The sequence below is a fragment of the Pteronotus mesoamericanus genome, unplaced genomic scaffold (assembly GCF_021234165.1).
Source record: "Pteronotus mesoamericanus isolate MK-2021 breed Mesoamerican mustached bat unplaced genomic scaffold, CSHL_Meso_final contig_20, whole genome shotgun sequence".
In the NCBI taxonomy this organism is placed as follows: Eukaryota; Metazoa; Chordata; class Mammalia; order Chiroptera; family Mormoopidae; genus Pteronotus; species Pteronotus mesoamericanus.
Genome location: NW_026555085.1, coordinates 31,634,525 through 31,656,991, shown reverse-complemented (window position 1 = coordinate 31,656,991; position 22,467 = coordinate 31,634,525). Strand labels below are relative to the sequence as shown.

The 22,467-nt window shown below is 34.1% G+C and overlaps 1 protein-coding gene across 2 annotated transcripts in view; it reads right to left on the bottom strand.

Annotated features, from left to right (window-relative positions):
• The window catches only part of ADGRB3 (adhesion G protein-coupled receptor B3), a 706,145-nt gene that overhangs the window by 291,098 nt on the left and 392,580 nt on the right, over positions 1-22,467 (bottom strand). For both annotated transcript variants that reach the window (XM_054569550.1, XM_054569551.1), the window contains exons 15-16: positions 16,797-16,899; positions 495-538 (exon numbers count right to left, since the gene is read on the bottom strand). In XM_054569550.1, coding sequence (XP_054425525.1) covers positions 495-538; positions 16,797-16,899 — 147 coding nt within the window. The remainder of the gene's footprint in view (positions 1-494; positions 539-16,796; positions 16,900-22,467) is intronic.

Here is a 22,467-nt window from a genome sequence, read left to right as displayed (position 1 = left end):
TATATGAATAAAAAAATTAAATGTCACTCAATGTTTTTCATAACAAAACAATTCGGAAGGGCTATATAAATATTGCATTACTGTGATAATAGATTCAAGGTCATGCAAGTAATGTATTGGCTAAATGAGCATAGAGATTGCTCTTTTATTCTGCAGTGCTAAACTGAATTACTCAGGCAAAATTTTGAAATAGCATTTGAGCTTCTATAATTTTAAAATATTAGAGCTTTTAAAAAATCCTCATGGAATTCACATCACAACATGCCTTACACATTAGGTAGTGCAGTTCTTAGGATATAACCTGATGGCATCTTCACACACAAAGACATTCATCATGCTGTCCTGCAGGTTCAAAAAGGAGAATGTTTCCTCTTCGAGTATAACACACATCCCACTCAGTTTTCATATTCCTGTTGACTAGCAGGCAGCTAAAATAACTTAATATGCTTTGAATATTTAGTCCAAAGTAATATAAGAAAACATCTGTCACTTACGTTTTTGAGTCATCCCATAACACACAATAGGGATTCAGAGTACCCTAAAATAAGCAGAGGAAGAATAAATGTATCTTGATTACACACATCAAAAATTATAGGATTGTGTGAAATACAAACAGAATGGCAGGTTTCTTATTTGGCAGTAAGATACTTTAAAGATTCCACCTTTACATTTTTGCATTAAAGATTTGCATGTCCTTTCTCACAGATTCAGCGACCCATTTTATGAAATTCTATTCATGAAAACCACTTATTCCAATAACCTATATTTACTTTTTTAAAAATTGAAAGTGATGCTCTCATATACCACTAGGTCCATATTTTGATGATTTCTATTTCATTTTCATTTATAAAATATTTATTGCCAAACTGTTTCCTTTAACAAGACCAAAGTATTTACAATATGTCAATCACAGTGAAATATTCTGGATTATACAACCATCACCCCTGCCATTTCCTCTGCAGCCTCTAGTGGGTCAGCTTCCTAGAGGCAAGAAGTACTTGCATGAGCTGCCCATTTCAAAAGAGTTTGTTTACTTGAAACACAGAACCTTATTAATCAACAGATCTTATTTGTATAGGATCACGTCTAATGAAACTGAGAAAAAAGTGCTAAATTTTTATTTGGTTTAATAATTATGTATTTAGTAACCACCATGAACTTCAGGATGACAAAATGAGTTTTCCACGTGGATTATCCAGGAAACCACTTTCTTTTTGAAGAGAACTAGTTATTGGAAAATTTTTTCTTTCTGTCTGCCTGTCCATATTCATTGGGTCATATTTTGCCCTTTAAAACTAACTTAATAATTCTTCCTTTATGTGACATCTTTAGATACCTACAGATCCAATGATTCCTCTGAAGAGTCTTCTCTATTAAACATATTCTGTTAGTTTCAAGTTCTGACATGTTCCATGTCACTCATTTCCTGGAGCACAGACTTTAAACATGTGTTTACAGAAATCATCCACTTGCTACCTGTACAGAACAAAGCAGGACTATTGCCTCTCCAATTTATGTGCCATGTTCTTAATGATGCAAGATAAAACTGTGTCAGATATTTTGGTCGTCTCTTTCTGATCTTTACACTTACTACCCATATTTAAAATCTCTTAGGAGCTTCTTAAAAATTTTGTATCATTATTATTTTTTAATCCTCATCCAAGTATATGCCTTTTTATTAATTTTTAGAGTGAGGGAGGAGGAGAGGGAGGGAGGGAAGGAGAGAGAGGGAGAGAGGGAGAGAGGGAGGGGGGAGAGAGAGAGAGAGAGAGAGAGAGATGTGAAAAACATCAGTCAGTTGCTTCCTGTACATGTCCTGACCAGGGACCGAACCCACAACCTCGGTATGTGCCCTGACCTGGGATAGAACCCGTACCATTTTGACCTTTTGGTGTATGGAATGACACTCCAACTGACTTAGCCACCTGGCCAAGGTCTTAGGAGATTTTGAATACTGATTTGGACATCTCTCATATTCACTATTGCTCCCAAAATTTGCTTCATTACAGCATTAAGAAACAAACATGATATATATATGTTTTCAGCTAACCAAGTCATTGATAACATGATGGATAGACCAAAGCAGGTAAAAGTTACAGTCCTGAAACAGGCTAGTGGCTCCTTCCAAGAGGTGGAAATGCTCCCTGGGGGTTAGCCAGTTATGAGCTAGCCCTCATTCCTCAGTTTTGTCTACATGTATATAGATGGTCATGGTGGTATATCGGACAGAGCAACATTTTTAGAAGTCTTGGCAGGTATTTTTTTTGAAATGCTGCACTTCTCCATGCTGTTTTCTGAGTCCATTATAGGGTTTCACTGGATATAAAGATTAAATTCACTATTCTGTGAAATCCACCCTCATTTTATTTGTTATTCATTGTAATTGGGGCATTTGGCTAACTCCAATATTTTAGCACCATAACCATTTTCCAAAATCCTCCAAAGACCATGTGTCCAAGGTAGGTATCCTACTTTTTACTGTATACTCATACCCCTTAACTATTCTCTTGGAGCATAAAACACCCCCCTGAAAAAGGTTATGGTCTTATAGATGTTGATGAGGAGCACACATATAGAATGTTGCTATAACAATACAAGAAGCATTCTTGTATAAATGTCATTAGACATAACTTACTGTGTAAGAGGCAGAGCATCATGGTCTGTGTAAGTCAGAGTGAATATCATAGATGAAGTGGGTCCTTATCTGGATCTTACAGGAAGTATAAATATGGATATTCAAGAGATGGGGAAGGGTATGGTATTTCAAGTAAGTTTCTTTCTCTGCCCTATGAGACCCTGTCTGGTTTTTCCCCAAATTTTCATACAGCTTGTGACTTCCTAAGAAAGTCTAAACATTGCTAGAATGTTATATCAAAGTTAGGCTACATTTATCTAGAGATTTGTTCAAAAGAGCTCAGAGCACATTATAGAAAATGAATTATCACTGGAATATCCAATGAAGGGTATGAGAGTATGCATTTCATGAATGTAGAAACTAAGTGTAGGTGAAGAACCTGAGAGAATAGGTTCTCTAAATCTAGTTCGCTCCTTTTCTGAGTTAGATAAACTTAAATCTCTATATAAACCAATACAGGATTTTATTTATATGAATATTGATTCAAAACTGGAGTTTATAACAAGCTATCACAAAAGAGTAATTTAGAAAAGAAATATTATGTAAACTTAATTTGGTATATCCCTTTATTTTTTATTTCTCTAAAGAAACTGATTTTCACTTTTAGATGAAAGTATGATGATGAGAAACACTTTTATTCTTATCCCATGTCTTTATCAGTCCTCAGTTTTATTCTGTACCTTCCTCATCCCTAATTTCTTAGATGCTTTGCTCTCTTTCTGTCTTTGTAAAAATTTAAAAAAAAATCCTTGTGAGAACATTATAGGCTCCATGATGCACCACTCAATCTTGTGTTTCTTTATACATTCTGGGACCTACACAACAGACAGACACTCCAGTGTGAATATTCACCTAATACAGTCACCAATATGTAGGCGTGTGAGCTGAGTCAGTTATTTAGTATTTGAAATTTAGAAAGATAAGAAGAACATATAAATTAGAGAAGTCTTAGTAGGTGGATAGAGCACTCACTTAAGAAGTATAAGAATGTGAGATGGGACATAAAAAAATGATAAATTAATTCTAATCATAAAAATATCCCATCTAAAAGATTCTGCTGGGAAACGACTTGTAAAATATTTGTTATAATTTCCAGGTACTTTTCTCAATGGTGTTCTCCTACAAGGTCTGTGATGAGAAATTTACAGGAAATCAATAATAGGAAATGGTAAACTCAACAGAGAGCTGTAGCAAAATTGTAATGACACCAACAAGAAGCAAATAGGCAAGGAATAGTAGTCAATTAAAGAAATGCATTAAACCAAGAAAAAAAATCTTCAGGTACAGAGAAGTGGGCTAAAGAAGATTAATTTACAAAGCTATCAATATAATAGAAAATATTAAAACAGCATGCATTTGAAAACCTTTAGAAAGAATATGGTGTTCCTAAAAAACACATTTTTGGAAATTCCTTTTTCTCTTGACTGTATCCAAAATAGCATAGTTGAACTCCTGTTAAACATTTCTACTCTCCAGCTTTTAAGCATTTTAAAAATGCATCATGATCCAAATTTCTTAATTACCATAAATGTTTGATATACACTTTTAAGTGTCTCTAATAGTCTTTGTTATTTTCTCTTACTTCTGTTTCAAAATCGACCAAACCAATATGTCCATTTTAGGGTAAAATATATTATTAGGTTTGTCAATATAATTATATGGGAGGCTCTCTATTTTCCTTTGGTCTGCATAACTTCTCTTTTTCTTATATATAATAGAAGATTCAGCATCCTTTCTAGTTTGATCTCAGTGATTCTAGAAAGACATTCACAGTGAATTCCTTTCCTTCCTTCAAAAATCTCCTCCAATTATTTTTTTTCCTTTTTCATATGGAACACTTTAAATATATCTCACTATGATAAATTACTCTCACAAATCATTAAAGTCAGAAAGGAAAGCAAAAATGATGATCAAAAATTCCTTTATTCATTTACTCATTTATGCCAAAATCAGTAAACACCTATTACATTCCAGGTACCATTGGAGGCACTGGTAATACAACATTGAACAAGATAAAATCCTGCCTTATAGACTTAGCTATGATGAAGGGGGTAGGGAGAGAGAGACAAAAAACATAAACAAGCACATATATAATGTGCTGGATGGTAAGCAAGTCACAATGAGTAGGAAAAGCTGGGAAGTGGATGATTGAAACTTTGTATGTTGGGAAGGATTCAGTAAGAAGATAATATGTGAGCAGAGGTCTGAAGGTAGCTACAGAAAAGATAAGGGTAAAGGCACAATAAAAATGAATGAAGACCAAGTTTCTCTAATTATCCTTGGTGTTTTTTAAGTTTTGAATAAATTCAACTCACATGCTGTCTTAAATACATTCTTGATATCTTAATACATTAAAAGTGTTTTCTCTGGGTCTAATCTAGAATCAACAGAGATGCTTTATTAAAAAAATATAGATTCCTTGGCTGAATTTTGAGATTAGGGCTAAACTAGGAACATTCATTCTAACTTTCCCCAGTCCCTACAACAATTTTTATCCATATCAAATTTGGAGAGGTACTGCTCAAAACACACACAACAGAAATAACATGGTTAATTTACTCTATTTTTCTTCAGACTTTCAAATGCTTAGTTCTCTTATGCCATAGTAAATTCTGAATTTGGGCACTTCTTAACTTCCTTGTACCTTTCATAATTCTCTTGAAACAAATATACCCTTTTGTCTACAATGGCCAAACAAACAGAAAAAGCATCTAAGAACATGAAGAAGTGCAGTGACTTCATCATAACTATTTCATCATTTCCAGCTCTGACTCAGATATTCCAGGAATATTCTTGCTGTCATGTCTTCTAGCAAATTGCACAGTGACATTTTGAATGTGTATAGGAGACAGACTGTTCACTATATTATCTCTCTTTAATTGTCTAAATTTTAGACATAAAGGCATTACATTTAAAATGGCCTGTATTTTGCTAGGCTTATTTCTCCACTAAGGTTTAATTGCCATTATCATATTACTGCGCAAACAGATTTTAGGAATTCCTCAAGAACAGTTCCAAAATGACTAACATGATTGTAAAAGACTAATTTATATCCTACTTATAATCTTTGTATTACTTGAGAAAATGCAATTTAGAAAAAATCTCAGTAATGTGTGCTAGGTGAAGGAAGATCCTGGTAGATGTAAATTTTTCCAGTCATATCTATAAAAAGTTAATGATCAATGAGAAGGAACCCTTTTTGGGTTTATGTCCCAACCTATAAACAGCTTCATAGTCTCTATAAGTGTGATACACTTCCCAAGGAAATGATACAGAATTGGAATATAAATATATATATATAATATATATTTAAAAAACTAAAACTTGGTTTCTTTTTTTTGAGGGGATGTGTATATGAAGTATAAAGAACCTCATTTAAAATGCAATACAATGTTCTTACTTAATAGGAACATGGAGATACGGTATTTTTGAATGGATTTACAAAGGTTCTACAGAAGGCATCACACTGGGAACCAGTCAAACCAAGGGCATAGAAAAGAAAAAGCTGGATTTAACTACAGCAGAATGATATAAAGGTCATTGAAGTGAGGAACATAGAATATTGTTTTATCAGAACGAGTCACATTCATGTTACATAGCTCTTCTCGGGGAGTTGGCAGCTATTTCACTGGAACACAAGGAGAGGGCATCTATTTAAATCAGCTTCTGCTATATGGTTACTCAGTGGCTCACATTAACCAGATGACACTGTTTCTGTGTATGTGATAACAGCTTGCTTCTCTAATTTCTGAGATATATCACTAACCTGAATATACATTATTTCTCAATTAATACTTTCTGACATATGGGAAACAGTAAAAAGCAGAATGATTATCAGTAACTATTCATATGTGTATCCTACAAAGAAAATCATCACCTCTATATACCCATTTTTTGCAGTGTATAACACACACTTTTTTGCCAAAATTTTTGAGGGGAAAACAAGGATGTACATTATACATGAATATAATGATTGCATACATGGGTATAACAATCCCATGTATAATGCACATGAAAACATGTGTGCGCATTATACACAGCAAAATATGGTATATGTCTTAGAGTGTCTTACCCATACATGATTAAGTCATTTGTAACTGTGGTTGAACAGGAGTCTGGTGCATCATTCAACAAACAAATGGGACAAAACCTCTCCAAGTATTTTCTATGAGTTGAAGTAGAAAATTAAGAAACAAATATCTAAATAACTAGATTCTTTATGTATATAACATATACCTTAAGCCTTTCCCTTTTACAGTTAAGAGGATAAAAGAATGTGTCTTAATAATACTTTTATGGGGTTGAGGTAGAAACAAGGGGTGGCAGGGTGTTTTTTCACTGCTCCAGTCTAGCTAGCAGCTGCCTGTAGAGACGTTTGGCTACATTGCGAAGAGTATAATGATCCGGTCCCTGAAATGCTGATATAATAGTCAGCAGGACAAAGTGTAATCTCTAGTTGCTACTTGATTTTTATTGAATAATGTATCACTGGTATTGTAGTATATCTGATTCAAAATGGCACTATTAACTTATACATACATATCTTTATAATCTAAAAATTAATTTTATAATGCTCCAATAAAGGGTTATTAGTTTTTTATTGCTGCTGTTACAAATTAGTACAAATGTAGCAGCATAGAACACTACAAACTCATTATCTTGTAGTTTTTGTAGGTCAGGAGTCTGGGTCTCTGCTCAAGAGATTCAAGAGGTTGAAATCAAAGCACTGGCAGAACCGGACTCCTTTCTGGAGGACCTGGGAATAAATTCATGTTCAGGCTCATTCAGGCATCAGCAGAATTGTTTGTTGCAGTTGCAAGACTGAGTCCACATTTCCTTCTTGGATGGCAACAGCTTTTAGAAGCGACCATATCCTTTGGCTTGTGGTGCTCTTCCTTCATCTTCAAAGTCAGCAATAGCAATTGAGTCTTTACGTTGCTTCCCTCTGACCATAGCAGTAAGGGAAGGTTATCCATTTTCAATGGGTCATGCGATTAAATTGGACCTACTCAGATAATCCAGGATATTTTCCCCATCTTGATGCCCATACTTCTTTTTAATATATATTTTATTGAATTTATTGGGGTTACATTGGTTAATTAAATGTTTCAAGTGTATAATTCTAGAATACATTGTTTGTTAATATGAGGTATGTCCAGAAGGTATCCAGCCACGCAATATGAAAAATAGAGACATCTATTGAAGAACATACAGGTTACAAGAAACATTGTACAAGGACAATGATGACTCAGTTCCCTTCAAAGTAGGAACCTTGGGACCTCACACAGTTCTCCCAGTTCTTGCAATCACTGTCAGCTGCCCTGTCGTATATTCCTGAATCTCCTCAATGGTCTGAAATCTCTTCCATTTCAAAGGTGATTTTAGTTTTGGGAAAAACCAGAAGAAAAGCCAGATTTGCCAGGGTGACAAATGTGGACTATAGTGGGGGCTGAGTCACCTGGGTCATTTGATGTTTCACCAAAAAACTCTGCACAAGACATAATGCATGAGCAGGCACACTGTTGCGATGAAGCTGAGGCCTTCAGAATCATCCAAATAGTTTCCTTGGAGGATTGTTCAAGCTTATCACAAAATTTGATGGAGATTCCTTGCTTTACTCACTCAGTCATTTTGAATGTGATGACTACACAGTACACATGATCACTCAACTATGTGTACCACCCCCATAGACTAGTACAGTGAAGTCGTCATTGTTCACACATGGGCATCCACTTTCCTTGGCTGTCAGGTTACATCAATGTCCTGCAAGCTGTTCTTGTCATATAAACAATGGCTGGACTTCTTCCGGGCAGACCTCATATTCTATTGTTTGTTGACCACCGATAGTCTAGTCTCCTTTCATCACCGTTTATTGCACCCTTTACCCAATACTACCTGCCCCCATTCCTTTCCCTGTGGTAATCACAATACTGATATCTGAGCCTTTGAGTTTTGTTATTTTTGCTTAATCACTTCAGCTATTTTACCTAGTACCCAACCCAGCCCCCGCCCAACACATCCAGCTGTCTGTTCTCTGTATCTATGAGTTTGTTTCTATTTTGTTTGTTTGTTCATTATATTCTAGACATAATTAAAATCATATGATATTTCTTTTTCTCTGACTGGCTTATTTCATTTAGCATAATAACCTCTAGGTCTACCCATGCCATAGAAAAAGGTAGGGTTTCCTTCTTTTTTTACAGCTGAATATCATTCCATTGTGTAAATGTACTACAACTTTCTAATCTACTAGTCTCCTAATGGGCATTTGGGCTGCTTCCAAATCTTGGCTATTGTAATTAGAGCTGCAATGAACATAGGGGTGCATATATCCTTTCAAATCAATATTTCAGGTTTCCTTGGATATGTTCCCATAAGTGGAATCACTGGATAATAATGCAGTTCTGTTTTTAAATTTTGAAGAAACTCCATGCTGTTTTCCACAGCAACTGCACCAATCTGCATTCCCATCAACACTGCATGAGGGTTCCCTTGTCTCTGCATCCTGGCCAGCACTTGTTGTTTGTTGATTTATTGATGATAGTCATTCTGACAGGTGTGAGGTGATATCTCATTGTGGTTTTAATTTGCATTTCTCTGATGATTAGCGACGTTGAACATTTTTCCTATGTCTACAGGCCATGTGTCCTCATTGGAAAAGTGTCTATTCATATCCTTTGTCCATTTTAAAAATTGAATTGTTTGTCTTTTTTTGGTGTCAAATTGTTCAAGTTCTTTGTAAGTTTCGGATATCAAACCCTTATCAGATGTACCATTGTTAAATAGGTTCTCCTATTCAGGGGGCTGTCTTTTCATTTTGTTCATAGTTTCCTTTTCTGTGCAAATATTTTTTAGTTTGATATAGTACCATTTGTTTATTTTTTTCTTTTGTTTCCCTTGCCTGAGAGATGTATCAGAAAAAATATTGCTATGAGAATTGTCTGAGATTTTACTGCCTATGTTTTCTTCTGATATTTTTATGGTTTCAATACTTACATTTAAGTGTTTAATCCATTTTGAGTTTATTTTAGTGTGTGGTGTAAGGAGGTGGTCTAGTTCCTTTCTTTCTTTTTTCTTCTTTTTTTTTTTTTGCATATACCTGTCCAATTTTCCTAACACCATTTATTGAATAGACTGTCCTAAGATGGAAATTCCTAGCAATACAAGACTACCTCAAGAAGAAAGAAAAGCTCAAATAAACAATCTAATCTTACACCTAAAAGAGCTAGCTCAAAACAAACAAAGCCCAGAGTAAGTAGAAGGAAGAAAGCAATAAAGATTAGCAGGGAAATAAATGACACAGAGACAATACAAGCAATACAAAAGATCAACAAAACCAAGAGATAGTTTTGTTTTTTTCTTGCAAAGATAAACAAGAGTGACAAGGCTTTAACCAGACTAATAAAGAAAAAAAGGGAGGGGCCCCAAATAAATAAAATCAGCAATGAAAGAGCAGAAATAAAAATTGACACCACAGAAATCCGAAGGATTGTCAGAAAATACTACAAACAACTGTATGCCAACACTCTAGACAGCATGGGCAAAATAGATGAATTCTTAGAAACATACAATCTTGCAAAACTGAATCAGGAGGAAACAGAAATTTGAACAGACTGATCACAACTTAAAAAAAAAAAGCAGTAATCAAAAACTCTCAGAAAACAGAAGTCCTGGACCAGATGGCTTCGCAGGAGAATTTTACCAAACATTAAAAGCACACCTATCCTTCCCAAACTATTCCAAAAAACTAAAGAGGAGGTTAGACCCTCAAGCTCATTTTATGAGGCCAGCATTATCTGAATTCCAAAACTAGATAAAGACACTACAAAGAAATAAAATTATAGGCAAATATCTCTGATGAACATAGATGCAAAACCCCTCAACAATATATTAGCAAACCATATCCAGCAATACATTAAAAAGATTATATACCTTAATCAAGTGGGATTTATTCCAGCTATGCAAGGTTGGTACAATATTTGCAAATCAATAAATGTGATTCACCACATAAACGAAATGAAGGATAAAAATTACATGGTTATATCAATAGATGTAGAGAAGGAATTTGATAAAATACAACATCTATTTATGATAAAAACTCTCAGCGAAGTGGGAATAAAGGGAACATACCTCAACATAATAAGGGCCATATGACGAACCCATAGTCAATATTATACTCAATGACCAAAAACTAAAAGTCTTTCCCTTAAGATCAGAAACAATATAGGAATGTCTGCTTTCACCTCTTTTATTCAACATGCTACTGGAAGTTCTAGCCACAGTCATCAGAAAAGAAGAAAAAAATAAAAGGCAGCTAAATTGGAAAGGAAGAAGTAAAACTGCTATTATTTGCAGGTGAGACAATACTGTATGTACAAAACCCTAAGAACTCTATGTCTTTACTTTTAATCACATCTGAAAAGTCCCTTTTTGTATGTAACATAACATATTCATAGGTTCTGGGGGTTAGGGTGTGAAAATCTTTGTGGGCTATTATTCTGTTTACTGTACAGGGATTGACAACCTATACAGACCAGGATACCAATCTGTTCTGCTACTTGTTTTTGAAAATATAATGTATTGAAGAGTCACACCCCTTTGATTACATGTTGTTTATGGCTGCATTCACACTACCACAGTACAGATGAGTAAATGGGACGAAGACCACTATGGCTCACACACTTAAAATACTTGCTCTCTGATTGTTTACTGAAAAAGTATGCTGATCCCTCTCCAACAATAGCATAATTATTCTAAAATGTTTTTGAAGAATATTAGCTGTGTATTATGAATAAAAGTAAACTGAATTTGAAATGTAATTGAGAAGAATGCTTGCTGAAATTTAGAATTTAGATATGCCCGTGAAAAACTGTAGATAGAGAACAATTCTATCTCAATTTCAGCTGTTGGCAGAGCCATTGATCTGAGTGTCAAGTTAGCATTTCATGACTCTTCTTTAAAAATTACCAAGAGCTTTACATAGGCAAAATATTACAAATCTCTTCCACATGGACAAAAACAAGGGCAGAAAATAATTTAAAAAGTAAAGGATAAAATTTCCTTTGTAGAAATTATAGATGCATAGACTGAACTTTAAGCTTTGACAAGTGATTTTTAATTCCTTAGGTTCTTATCAGCCTTTGATAGTCATGAAAATACCCACTGATGAATGTTGGAATCTCTTCATTGTTTCTCATGCTTATCTAATGTTAACAAACATATTCATTACAGTCTTTCACTGTGTTTTCCACTATTATTTACAAAGGCCATGGCTCATGATTAATTTTAGTTTATGCATATAAATCAAACTCCTTAACTTGTTAGATTGGTCCTATGAATATGCAAGCAAATATTGCAAAAAAACCAAACAAACCAGAAATCCAAATTCCCATGAGATCTTTCATGAATAGGACCAGTTTGATAACTACAAATAAATCTGGTGACTTTTTCAGTTCTGCAAGGTAGCAGTTTAGACTGTAGAGACCGCAAGCCGGCACAGTCCCATCTATCTTTCCACTAGAAATGGAACTACAGAAGGACTTTTCATTTGGAAAAATAATGCATTTTTACAGCTTGCAAAGCTTATAAGCACAAGACAACTAAAATACATGTATTTTCTCATTCTTCTAATTCATTTTTAAATATTGGGATGTTATCTACCTAAAAAAGTCACTGCAGGCTCAGACCTGTCAGACCCAGGGCGTCCTCATGGTGGGCATGTGTATATGTATGTGTGTGTACATATAGGTCCATTCTAGTATGCTTATTTAGGTCTCAGTAATTACTTTAAATTAAATTCTTAAATTTCCTTATGCATTAGTCTAACAATATCAAAAAGAATGAATGTCACACTAAAGAAACCTTAAATTAATACACTGAATGAAAAATAAAATTCTTTTTCTGGGAAAGGTAAATCTTATATTTCTTCAAAGGAATCAGTTGCTATACCTGAGCACTAAGACCACAACCTTGATTTTATTTTATAGGTCATAATTATAAAGCCATAAACCAAAAATCTAAGGATAGTATATGCTTATTAATGACTTATAAGATGGTTAAAACTGTAATTGACTTGACTAAATACAATTTGGAATTCCAAAAGTCCATATTCTAGTACCTATTTTTACCAGTTCCAAAGGCCTTCATATATTTAACATACTTAAAATGGCATGTGTTAAAAAGCTTTTTAAAGAATACATTTCATTTAGAAAAATTTAACAGGTTTTCCCCTAGACTCATTATAACTATTGATTCCCATTCTTACTTTTTCCCCCCATAGTATATGAAACAGATATAATTTGAAAGTCATTCTCCTTTTCTGAGCTCAGAAAAATGCAGCAGATACTTTTGATATAAGAATATTGGTGAAAGACTGATTTAATGTTGGAAATATGTCATATCCAAAATAGTTCAATTTTGAAGGCAGTAACAGTGATGTGTATTTAATGTATATAGTTATAGTCATGATGAAATTTTAGCTTATTTTAATCAATTTCAATTTGCATATTTAATATAAGCCTTTTTTGACATTTTAGTGGACTATTATATTTTAGTATAGGCTCTTTTGATTATCTCTTCAATGGAAATACACTAAAATCAGTATATAGGATATCTCTCTTTTTATAGTTTTATTTTTATTATTTATGCTGTTACAGTTCCTGCTTTTTCTTCTTTTCCCCACCTCCACCAAGCTCCCTGTTCTCCCAACCCCAAGCCAGTCCCCATATTGTCCACGTCCATGGATTGTGGTTAAATGTTATTTGGTTAATCCTTTCACCATTTTTCATCCCACCTCCTTCCCAGCAGCTGTCAGTCTGTTTTATGTATTTAAGTTTCTGTTATTATTTGTTCATTGGCTTATTGTGTTCGTTAGATTCCACATATAAATGAGATCATGTGGTATATTCCTTTCACTGACTGGTTTCGTTCACTTAGCATAAATTTCCCCAGGTTCATCCATACTGTTGCAAAATGTAAGAGTTTTTCTTTTTCTACTACTGCATAGTATTCCATTGTATAAATGTACAGCAGCTTTTTTTATCCACTCATTTACTGATGGACACTAAGGCTATTTCCAAATCTTGGCTATTGTAAATAGCACTACTATAAACATAGGGATGTTTATATATACATATTTTTTGTATTGGTGTTTCGGGATTCTTGGGGTATACTCCCAGTAATGGAATTTCTAGTTCAAAAGGCAGCTCTATTTTTATTTTTTTAAAGGCTATTTCATACTGTTTTCCACAGTGGCTGCACCAGACTGCATTCCCACACACAGTACACTAGGGTTTCTTTTTCTCCACAGCCTAACCAACACCTGTTGTTTGTTGATTTACTGATAGCAGCCATTCTGAGAGGTGTGAAGTGATATCTCATTGAGGTTTAAATTTGCATTTTACTGATGATTGATGTTGTTGAACATTTTTTTCATATGTTTATATGCATTCTGTATGTCCTTTTCGGAGAAGTGTCTATTCAGGTTTTTGCCCATTTCTTAATTGGGTTATTTGTCTTCCTGGCTTTGATTTGTATTAGAACATTTCTTTATAAACTGGTAATAAATATTAAGATATTCAATAAATCAATCACATATTCCTACCCTCAGGGAACAATAAAGTATTCACAAAATCTAATTTGAATTGTAAGTATATATTCACGCAATCATTAAAAAACACAACAATCATTAAAAATTCAAAACAGTAAAGCATAAAGGGCTGTATGCATCGTGCATGGAACAGTGTGATGAGTGTATATAAAACAGGAAAGCATGAGAGGTTCTCCTGTGAGGGTGTTAACTGGATGGCCTCCAAGGACCGGCACAGGCAGGCAGTGCACGAGAGGGGGCATGGACATGCGTAGGAGCACTTCACAGCCTTTCTTCTCCAGAGTGAACTCTTCTCCTCTCCCAGCCCCTTTGTACTAGATTTGTCTCTATTCTCTTAAATCTAGGCCTTCTGGAGGAGATATAGTATTGTTTTAGGGATCTGTTCAACTCACTCAAAACACTGAAAGACAATTAATTCTAAATGACTTCTGGAAATTATCACACCCTTCTTATAGTCTGACTTGCATTGCACTCTATTATCTAGCTGGTGCTTAATAAAATGCATTAACTGTGCACTCATTTTCCACGTGTAGAAAATATTTTTATATGGTTTATTTCTTCTGTAAATTGGTTGTCCAAATGAGCCTCCAGAAGAGAAAAGTTTGGCTCAGAGCTTAAATCTATTAAATTTAAATGATTTTATTGAATTTAAATTGTGAGACTGTTTCATCAACACTTTTTGAAGTACTCTTTCTTTAACTTATAAAAAATGTCATTTAATTAATATGGTCTTTAAATTCTAAATGAGAATTTTATCTTCAAATAAGAGAGTTGTTTTCATCTACAGGGTGCTTTCTTTATAAGACACATTGAACATGGTATGCATTCTCACACTATTTTACAGTACGCAATTCAGGGAGTTAATATCTCTTAGTATTTTTAATCAATACTTAATAACTAGATCGACATCACCATGCTAAACAATAAAAACACAAATAAGAAAATAAATATTTTATAATACATTTTGTATTCAGAAAGAAATTAATTTCTTACCCAAAAGCAATTTTAAAATTATTTCCCCATTCTCGGTGCAGTGATGAGATTATGGCTATTCTAAGATTTGAGTAAGTAGATGTTATTAAGGAGATGAAATCCATTCTCACACTTAGATAGAATCAGTATGGTAACAGCAGGAAAGGGCCTAATAGTTTAAATATTAATTATGATGTTTAAAAGGTATTGCTGAGAGATTTTCATTGAACATCTAGGAAGCCTGAAGAAGCTTAGTAAAAAATGGTTTACAAGGAAGAACAGTTGTCATTATTTTTATAAAATCAAGGCTAATTTTTTTAGGGAATATCAGAAATTTTAAAATAGCAGAAAATATATGGGTTTTGTAAAACAAAAAATGTGATTTTAAGTCCCATTATGTCATTCACTAAGTATATGAATTTGGGAAAATGGCAATCATTTTGTGTTTCTGTTATTTGTGTGCAAAAATCAAATTCATAAGAAGTTTGCAAGAAACAAACAAAAATACCTGTGTATATGCAAGACATGAGACTGGCTTATGTTAATACAGGAAGTATAAGAGTTTAATTAGGAAACTTTTAATAGGAATCACTTTCCTTGTCCCTAGTCATCAATGATTTAAATATTCAAAGTGAATATATAAAGGATAAGTATATATTTTAAATTCTACATAAGTACTGAACGAGATCCAAAGAATTTCTGTTGCAGGTAAGATGGATTTAAGAAAGTGTTCTTGTCATTCTGAAATGGAAGATTTAGATTTAGATCGCTGGAGCACACAGATGCTTATAAAGAGCCTTTTCTGATCCCCAGTTTAGCGCTTTTAAATGCTGCCCACCCATTCTCCTACTCTGGAGTTAATCACTCCCCACTGTCTTACGTTTGTGACTTCTATTGCTTCATACACTACAGGGTGGGCAAAAGTAGGTTTACAGTTGTGAGTATGTGAAACACAGAGATTATGTTTGTATTATTTATTTATTCTTTTTATTGAATTTATTGGGGTAGTTAATAAAATTGTATGCATTTTGGGTGTACAATTCTATAATACATCATCTGCATATTGTATTGTGTGTTCACCGCGCCAAGCACAGTCTCCTTCCATCACCATTTATTCCTCCTATAGCCTGTTCTACTTCTCCCCTGCACCCTTTCCCTCTGGTAATCACCATACTGTTTTCTGTTTGTGATTTTTTATTATTTATTCATTATTGTATTATTTTTGATATGAACAACTGTAAACCTACTTTTGCCCTACCCTGTATTAAATCTGTGTATTTACATGGCAGTCTTCCATACTTCATGGCGAGACAGGTACTTATTCATCTTGATCCAGCTGAGAGTACAATAAAGATGTGTACACTGGTAAACAATTTGCTATTATCTCAGATAAACTGAAGAGAATTTTATCATGAACAAAAGCATAGAATAATATGGCATTTCATTTCTATAAATACATATCTTTATAACACATTTGCAACTCTAAAAAGCTTAGAAAATGTGTTCTGGTCTTATTGGTCAAAAGTATGACTGTTAATCTTCTTTAAAAGATAATTCTAAAAACAAGTGAATGATACTTACATTAGACAAATGAGCTAGTTCTATCTCCAGGAATGAATCAGTTGTTTTGGGTTCAGGCCGTATTGTGACCACGATGATTTTGGAATTAACGACAGTATAGTTTCTGAAACAAAGCAATAATGATTAAAAAGAGAAAGGATTGATTATGAATATGAATTCTTACTGTTCAATACATGTTGGGATAGCATGTTAACTAAATGTATCGTAAGTAATATCATAGGGCAAATAGATTTAAAACATGTTACTAAAGTACTATTCATGGAAAGAACAATTCATTTTTTGTTATTTAAAAAAAAGCTGTATGTGGAACTAGAACATTTTGGGGAGGGGAAGCTGTTGCTGACTGCTACCATTATAGATGCAGGAAAGATGAAAAAGCAATAGCACTAACAAGCTTTTGATTACTTAACTCTAATTCACCTTTGAGAGAGATGGATTGTGAATTTAAACTTGCAGGCAATCTTTAAATGAATGTAATGCACTGATCTCAAGATGGACCAAGCAGGATTTTTTCCCCCTTCAGTAGACCAAATATTTTTCTTGCAAAGTGCTGTCTTGGTATTTAAGACTATATCAAAATTCATTGAGATGAGTGATCAGAGTGTGGTGTAGTATAAAAGCAAGTAGAGTGTAAATATAAACAAATGCTGTCGATAATCATTTATCATCTTTCACTTCAGCAATAGAGATTCCCAGTCCACTCTTTATCTCAATATGCTCAATATAAGAAACATTTTTGCCTTTCAAAATATCTTACCAAGTACAGTTCACTCACAAAGAAGTTTTATTTGTATTTTTCCAATTACCATTTAGTCCCTTATATCCCCCTCCCCCAGCAATCACTACACTGTTGTCCATGTCCATAAGTCCTTTATCCTTTTTCATTCAATCCCTCCACTCTCTAACCTCTGCCCCCTTAGCTGTCATCCTGTTCTCTACCTATGCCTCTGTCTCTATTTTGCTTGTTAGTTCAGTTTGTTTATTAGATTCCACATGTGACTGAAACCATAACAGCAATTCTGAGAAAGGAGAACAAAGTTGGAGGAATCACATCACCTAATATCAAACTATACTATAAGCCCATAGTAATCAAAACAGCATGGCACTGGAATTAAAAAAATAAAACAGACACATTGCCCTGGCTGGTGTGGCTCACTGGATTGAGTGCCAGCCTGTGAACCCAAGGGTTGCTGGTTCCATTCCCAGTCAGGGCACATGCCTGTGTTGCAAGGCTAGGCCCCCTGTAGGAGACGTGTGAGAGGCAACCACATATTGATGTTTCTCTCCCTCTCTTTCTCCTTCCCTTACCCTCTTTCTAAAAATAAATAAATAAGATTTTTTAAAAAAGATACATACATCAATAGAATAGAATAGAGAGCCCAGAAGTAAACCCACACATTTATAGTCAATTAATATTCAACAGAGGAAGCAAGCACATACAATGGATTAAAGATTGTTAGATAAATGGTATTGGGGAAATTGGACAGATGCCTGCAAAAGAATGAAACCAGACCACTTTTTTACACCACAAACAAGAATAAATTCAAAATGTATTAAAGACTTAAATGTTAGACCTGAAACCATAACAATCATAGAAAAACACATAGGCAGTAAAATATCAGACATTGCTTGTAGCAATATTTTATTAGGTATATCTCCTAAGGCAAGGGAAACAAAAGAAAAATAAACAAGTGGGACTACATCAAACTAAAAAGTTTTTGCACAGCAAAGGAAAACATCAGCAAAATGAAAAGACAACCCACAGAATGGGAGAACATATTTGCCAATACATCTGATAAAGGTTTAATATCCTAAACCTATAAAGAACTTACAAAACTCATCACCAAAACAAAACAAACAATCCGATTAAAAAATGGTCAAAGGACCTGAATAGACATTTCTCCAAAGAGGATATACAGATGGCCAATAAACATATGAAAAGATGCTCAACATCACTTGTCATCAGAGAAATGCAAATTAAAACCACAGTGAGATATCCCCTCACACCTGTCAGATGGCTATCACCAATAAATCAACAAATAACAAGTGCTGGCCAGGATGAGGAGACAAGGGAACCCTAGTACACTGTTGGTGGGAGTACAGACTCGTGCAGCCACTGTGGAAAACAGTATAGAGATACCTCAAAAAATTAAAAATGGAACTGCCTTTTGACCCAGCAATCCACTTCTGGGAATATATCCAAAGGAACCCAAAACACCTATTCTAAAAAAGCATAAACACCCCTATGTGCATTGTAGCACTATTTACAATCACCAAGGTATGGAAGCAGCCCAAGTGTCCATCAGTAGATGAGTGGATAAAACAACTATGGGACCTTTACACAATGGAATACTACTCAGCCATAAAACAAGAAGTAAATTTTACCCTTTGCAATGGGGATGGTTGCACCTGGAGAGCATGTCTAGATTTTCATCCAACATTTAAAAAATTCTACACGTGAACTATTATTCAGAGGTTTAAAGATTTCATTGTATTTTTAGCTTTTTGAAGAATAAATATATATTTTCATCCGTTCTGTTTGATTTGAAATAAACTACCTGCTCTCCCATAGAGCCTGTACTATTCTGAGGAATTCATAAGTTTTCAAAAACAAAGTCATTTAATTTTTTTCCTCTTTTTTTGTTTAACTTATTATTTACAGGTAATATGATTAATCAATTTTAATTGGGGATTATAATGCTTTTGGTGATTACACATTACTACGTAAGCACCACCAAACTAAGACAGACAACAGACAACGGCTCCTTAACCGTCAGCAGTTTCCTTGAGCCTCTTCGCACTTGATCCACTCCCAAAGTTCTAGTATTTCACTTAAGACTAAATGAATCAAACAAAGGTAAGGTGCATTGAAAAGGATATGATAGAATAAAGGTATTTTATATTATTTAAAAAATTGCACAAGTTAATAATTTACCAGAAAAACAGAAATGTATAAATTTGTGAAGATACATAGATATGAAGTTCTCTTTGTTTGTATAGACATGCAGGGATTTTAACCTTGTGGAAAGCAGGATGAAGAAGAGTAGCTAACTAAGCTCAGCAGCCTTCTACAGGGTATGTTTTTCTGTGTTAGGTTCATCAGCTACTCGCCTGGCCTGATGGAGATAGTCCCTAAAGGATAAAGTCTGTCTTATGGCTTTTGTTTTGTGTGTGTATTTGTGTATACATGTGTTTGTGTCTTAGCTTACTTAGAATACAATTGGAAAAGGATGCAGGTCAATGTATTTATGCAGATGAATGCTCTTATCATATTTATGTGAATATCCCCTTACCTTGTGCTACTAACATGTACCTGATTCTATCATAGCATCCATTAATGCTATGCAAGTCCCCTTCCACGAGATAAGTTCAGTGAGGGTAATATTTGTATCTAGCAAATATCCTCATTTGCATTATGCTTGGCTTAGTGCTAACACATATATGAATGTCTTATTAAATAAACATATACTAAAAAATCAAACTTTTGATCAAGTTGATTTAAAATGTAGATATAACATCATGGTATTAATAAGGGAAAAATAAGCAAGTTTAAATTATGCAATGCCTCCTTTAAAAAAAAATGTCCAGTACAAAATTAGCTTTAATTTATTCTATCAATTTAGTCTAATTTGCATAAGTGAATAGCTTGCTCCTTATGTCAGGCTTTGTGATCTACTAATGCTTCCTGGCTGGTACACATTTGTATTCACTGCTAGGAAAGCAGATCTTACAGCCAAATGGATTTCATGACTAGAGTAATAAAGGTCTTTCCTGTCCTTGAAATTTGTGTTACTTGATCTATTACATTTAAAAATGGGTAGAGGTATTCACTCAAAGGAGACCCAAGTTATTCATAAATTTTAAAAAGGCTTAATGTACTTAACGTACTTATGAAGCCTATCTGAAAGTAAAAAAGTGGTTATAAAATGAAATATAGCTGTTTACAAAAGATTCATTTTAAGTATAAAAACAAATAGGCTGAAAGATGGAACATAATATTCCATTGAAATGGTAACCAAAAGAAAGCAAGCGTGGCCATACTTGTAGCATTCAAAATAGACATTAAGTCAAAACTGTAATAAGAAACAAATAAAAGCATCATAAAATAATAAGAGTCAATTCTGCAGGTAGATTATAAACATATATGTACCTAACAGCAGAGTACCCAAGTATATGAAGTAAACACTGACAGAATTTAAGAGAGGAACACAATAATAGTGGAGTATTTCAATATGATATTGTACTTTAATAATGAGTATATTAACCAGTAGAAATAAGGGAACAGAGAACTGGAACAACACTACAAACACTTGGACTAACAGGTATATATGAGGTATGTCCAGAAAATATCCATCCACATAACATGTAAAACGGAGCATTTATTGAAGATACAAGATACAAGAAACTTTGTACATAGGACAATGATGCCTCAGTCCCTTTGAAAGTTATGACCTTCTTCAGTGAATCTGGTTCATTTGTATCAGTTTGAATCACACCATTAGCAACTGCAACATCATGTTCCTTCAGCCCTGGTAGCAGAAGTGGTGGAATGGATTTTGCCATGACACATTTCATACCAAAATCCTGTGTCAAAATCTCAGACACTAGTTTTTGGAATCCCTAGATTAGCTTCTAGTTTTCACACTGTCAGTGGCTGATTTTTGTTGATTGCAGCCTGTACACCTTGAACATTCTCAGGTATTTTGCCTGTTTCAGTTCTTCCAGAATGTGGATCACTTTCAAGAGATTCTCGACCATCTTTGAAGCATTTGTGCCACACTCTTATTTGCGCTGCACTCACTTTATCATCCCCAAAAGCCTTCGGAATTATCCAAATAGTTTCCTTGTAGGAATATTCGAGCTTACTGCAAAATTTGATGCATATCTGTTGCTCTACTAGCTCATTCATTTTGAAAGTGACAGCTACACAGTACACATGCTCACTCAATGACGTCTGCCACCCTCACTGCCTGGTACAGTGAAGTTGTCATTGTTCACACATGCACATTCCAGTTCACTCTCCTTGGCTGCCAGATTACATTGATATCATGCGACCAATTCTCCTTATATTAATAATGGCTGGACTTTTTCTGGACAGACCTTGTATGTAACACTCCATCCAAGAGCAGCAGAATACGCATACTTCTCAAATGCATGGAGAACATTCCCCAGGATAGATCACAGGTGAAGCCACAAAAAAGTCAACAAATTTAAGATGATTGACATCATCAAGCTTCTTTTCTGACCACAGTGAAATGAAAATAGAAATCAAAATAAAACTGTAAAATTCACAAATATGTGGAACTTAAGCAATACAGTCTTGAACAATCAATGGGTCAAAGAAGAGATCCTAAAAAAATTTAAAAATATTTTTAAACAAATAGAAATAAAAACACAACACACTAAAACAGATGGAATGCAGTGATCACAGTATGAGGTCTGAAATATATAGGACTAAGTGTACCCATTAAAAGAAAAGAAGACCTCAAATCATCAACTTAACTTTACACTTTAATGAACTAGAAAAAAGAACAAACTAAACACAAAGTTAACATATAGAAGAAAATAATAATGATTAAGAGTTAGTTGTTTAAAGAAAATCAACAAATGTGACAATCTCTTAGATAAACTAATTAAAAAAGAGGAGACTCAAAAAACAAAAGTCAGAAAC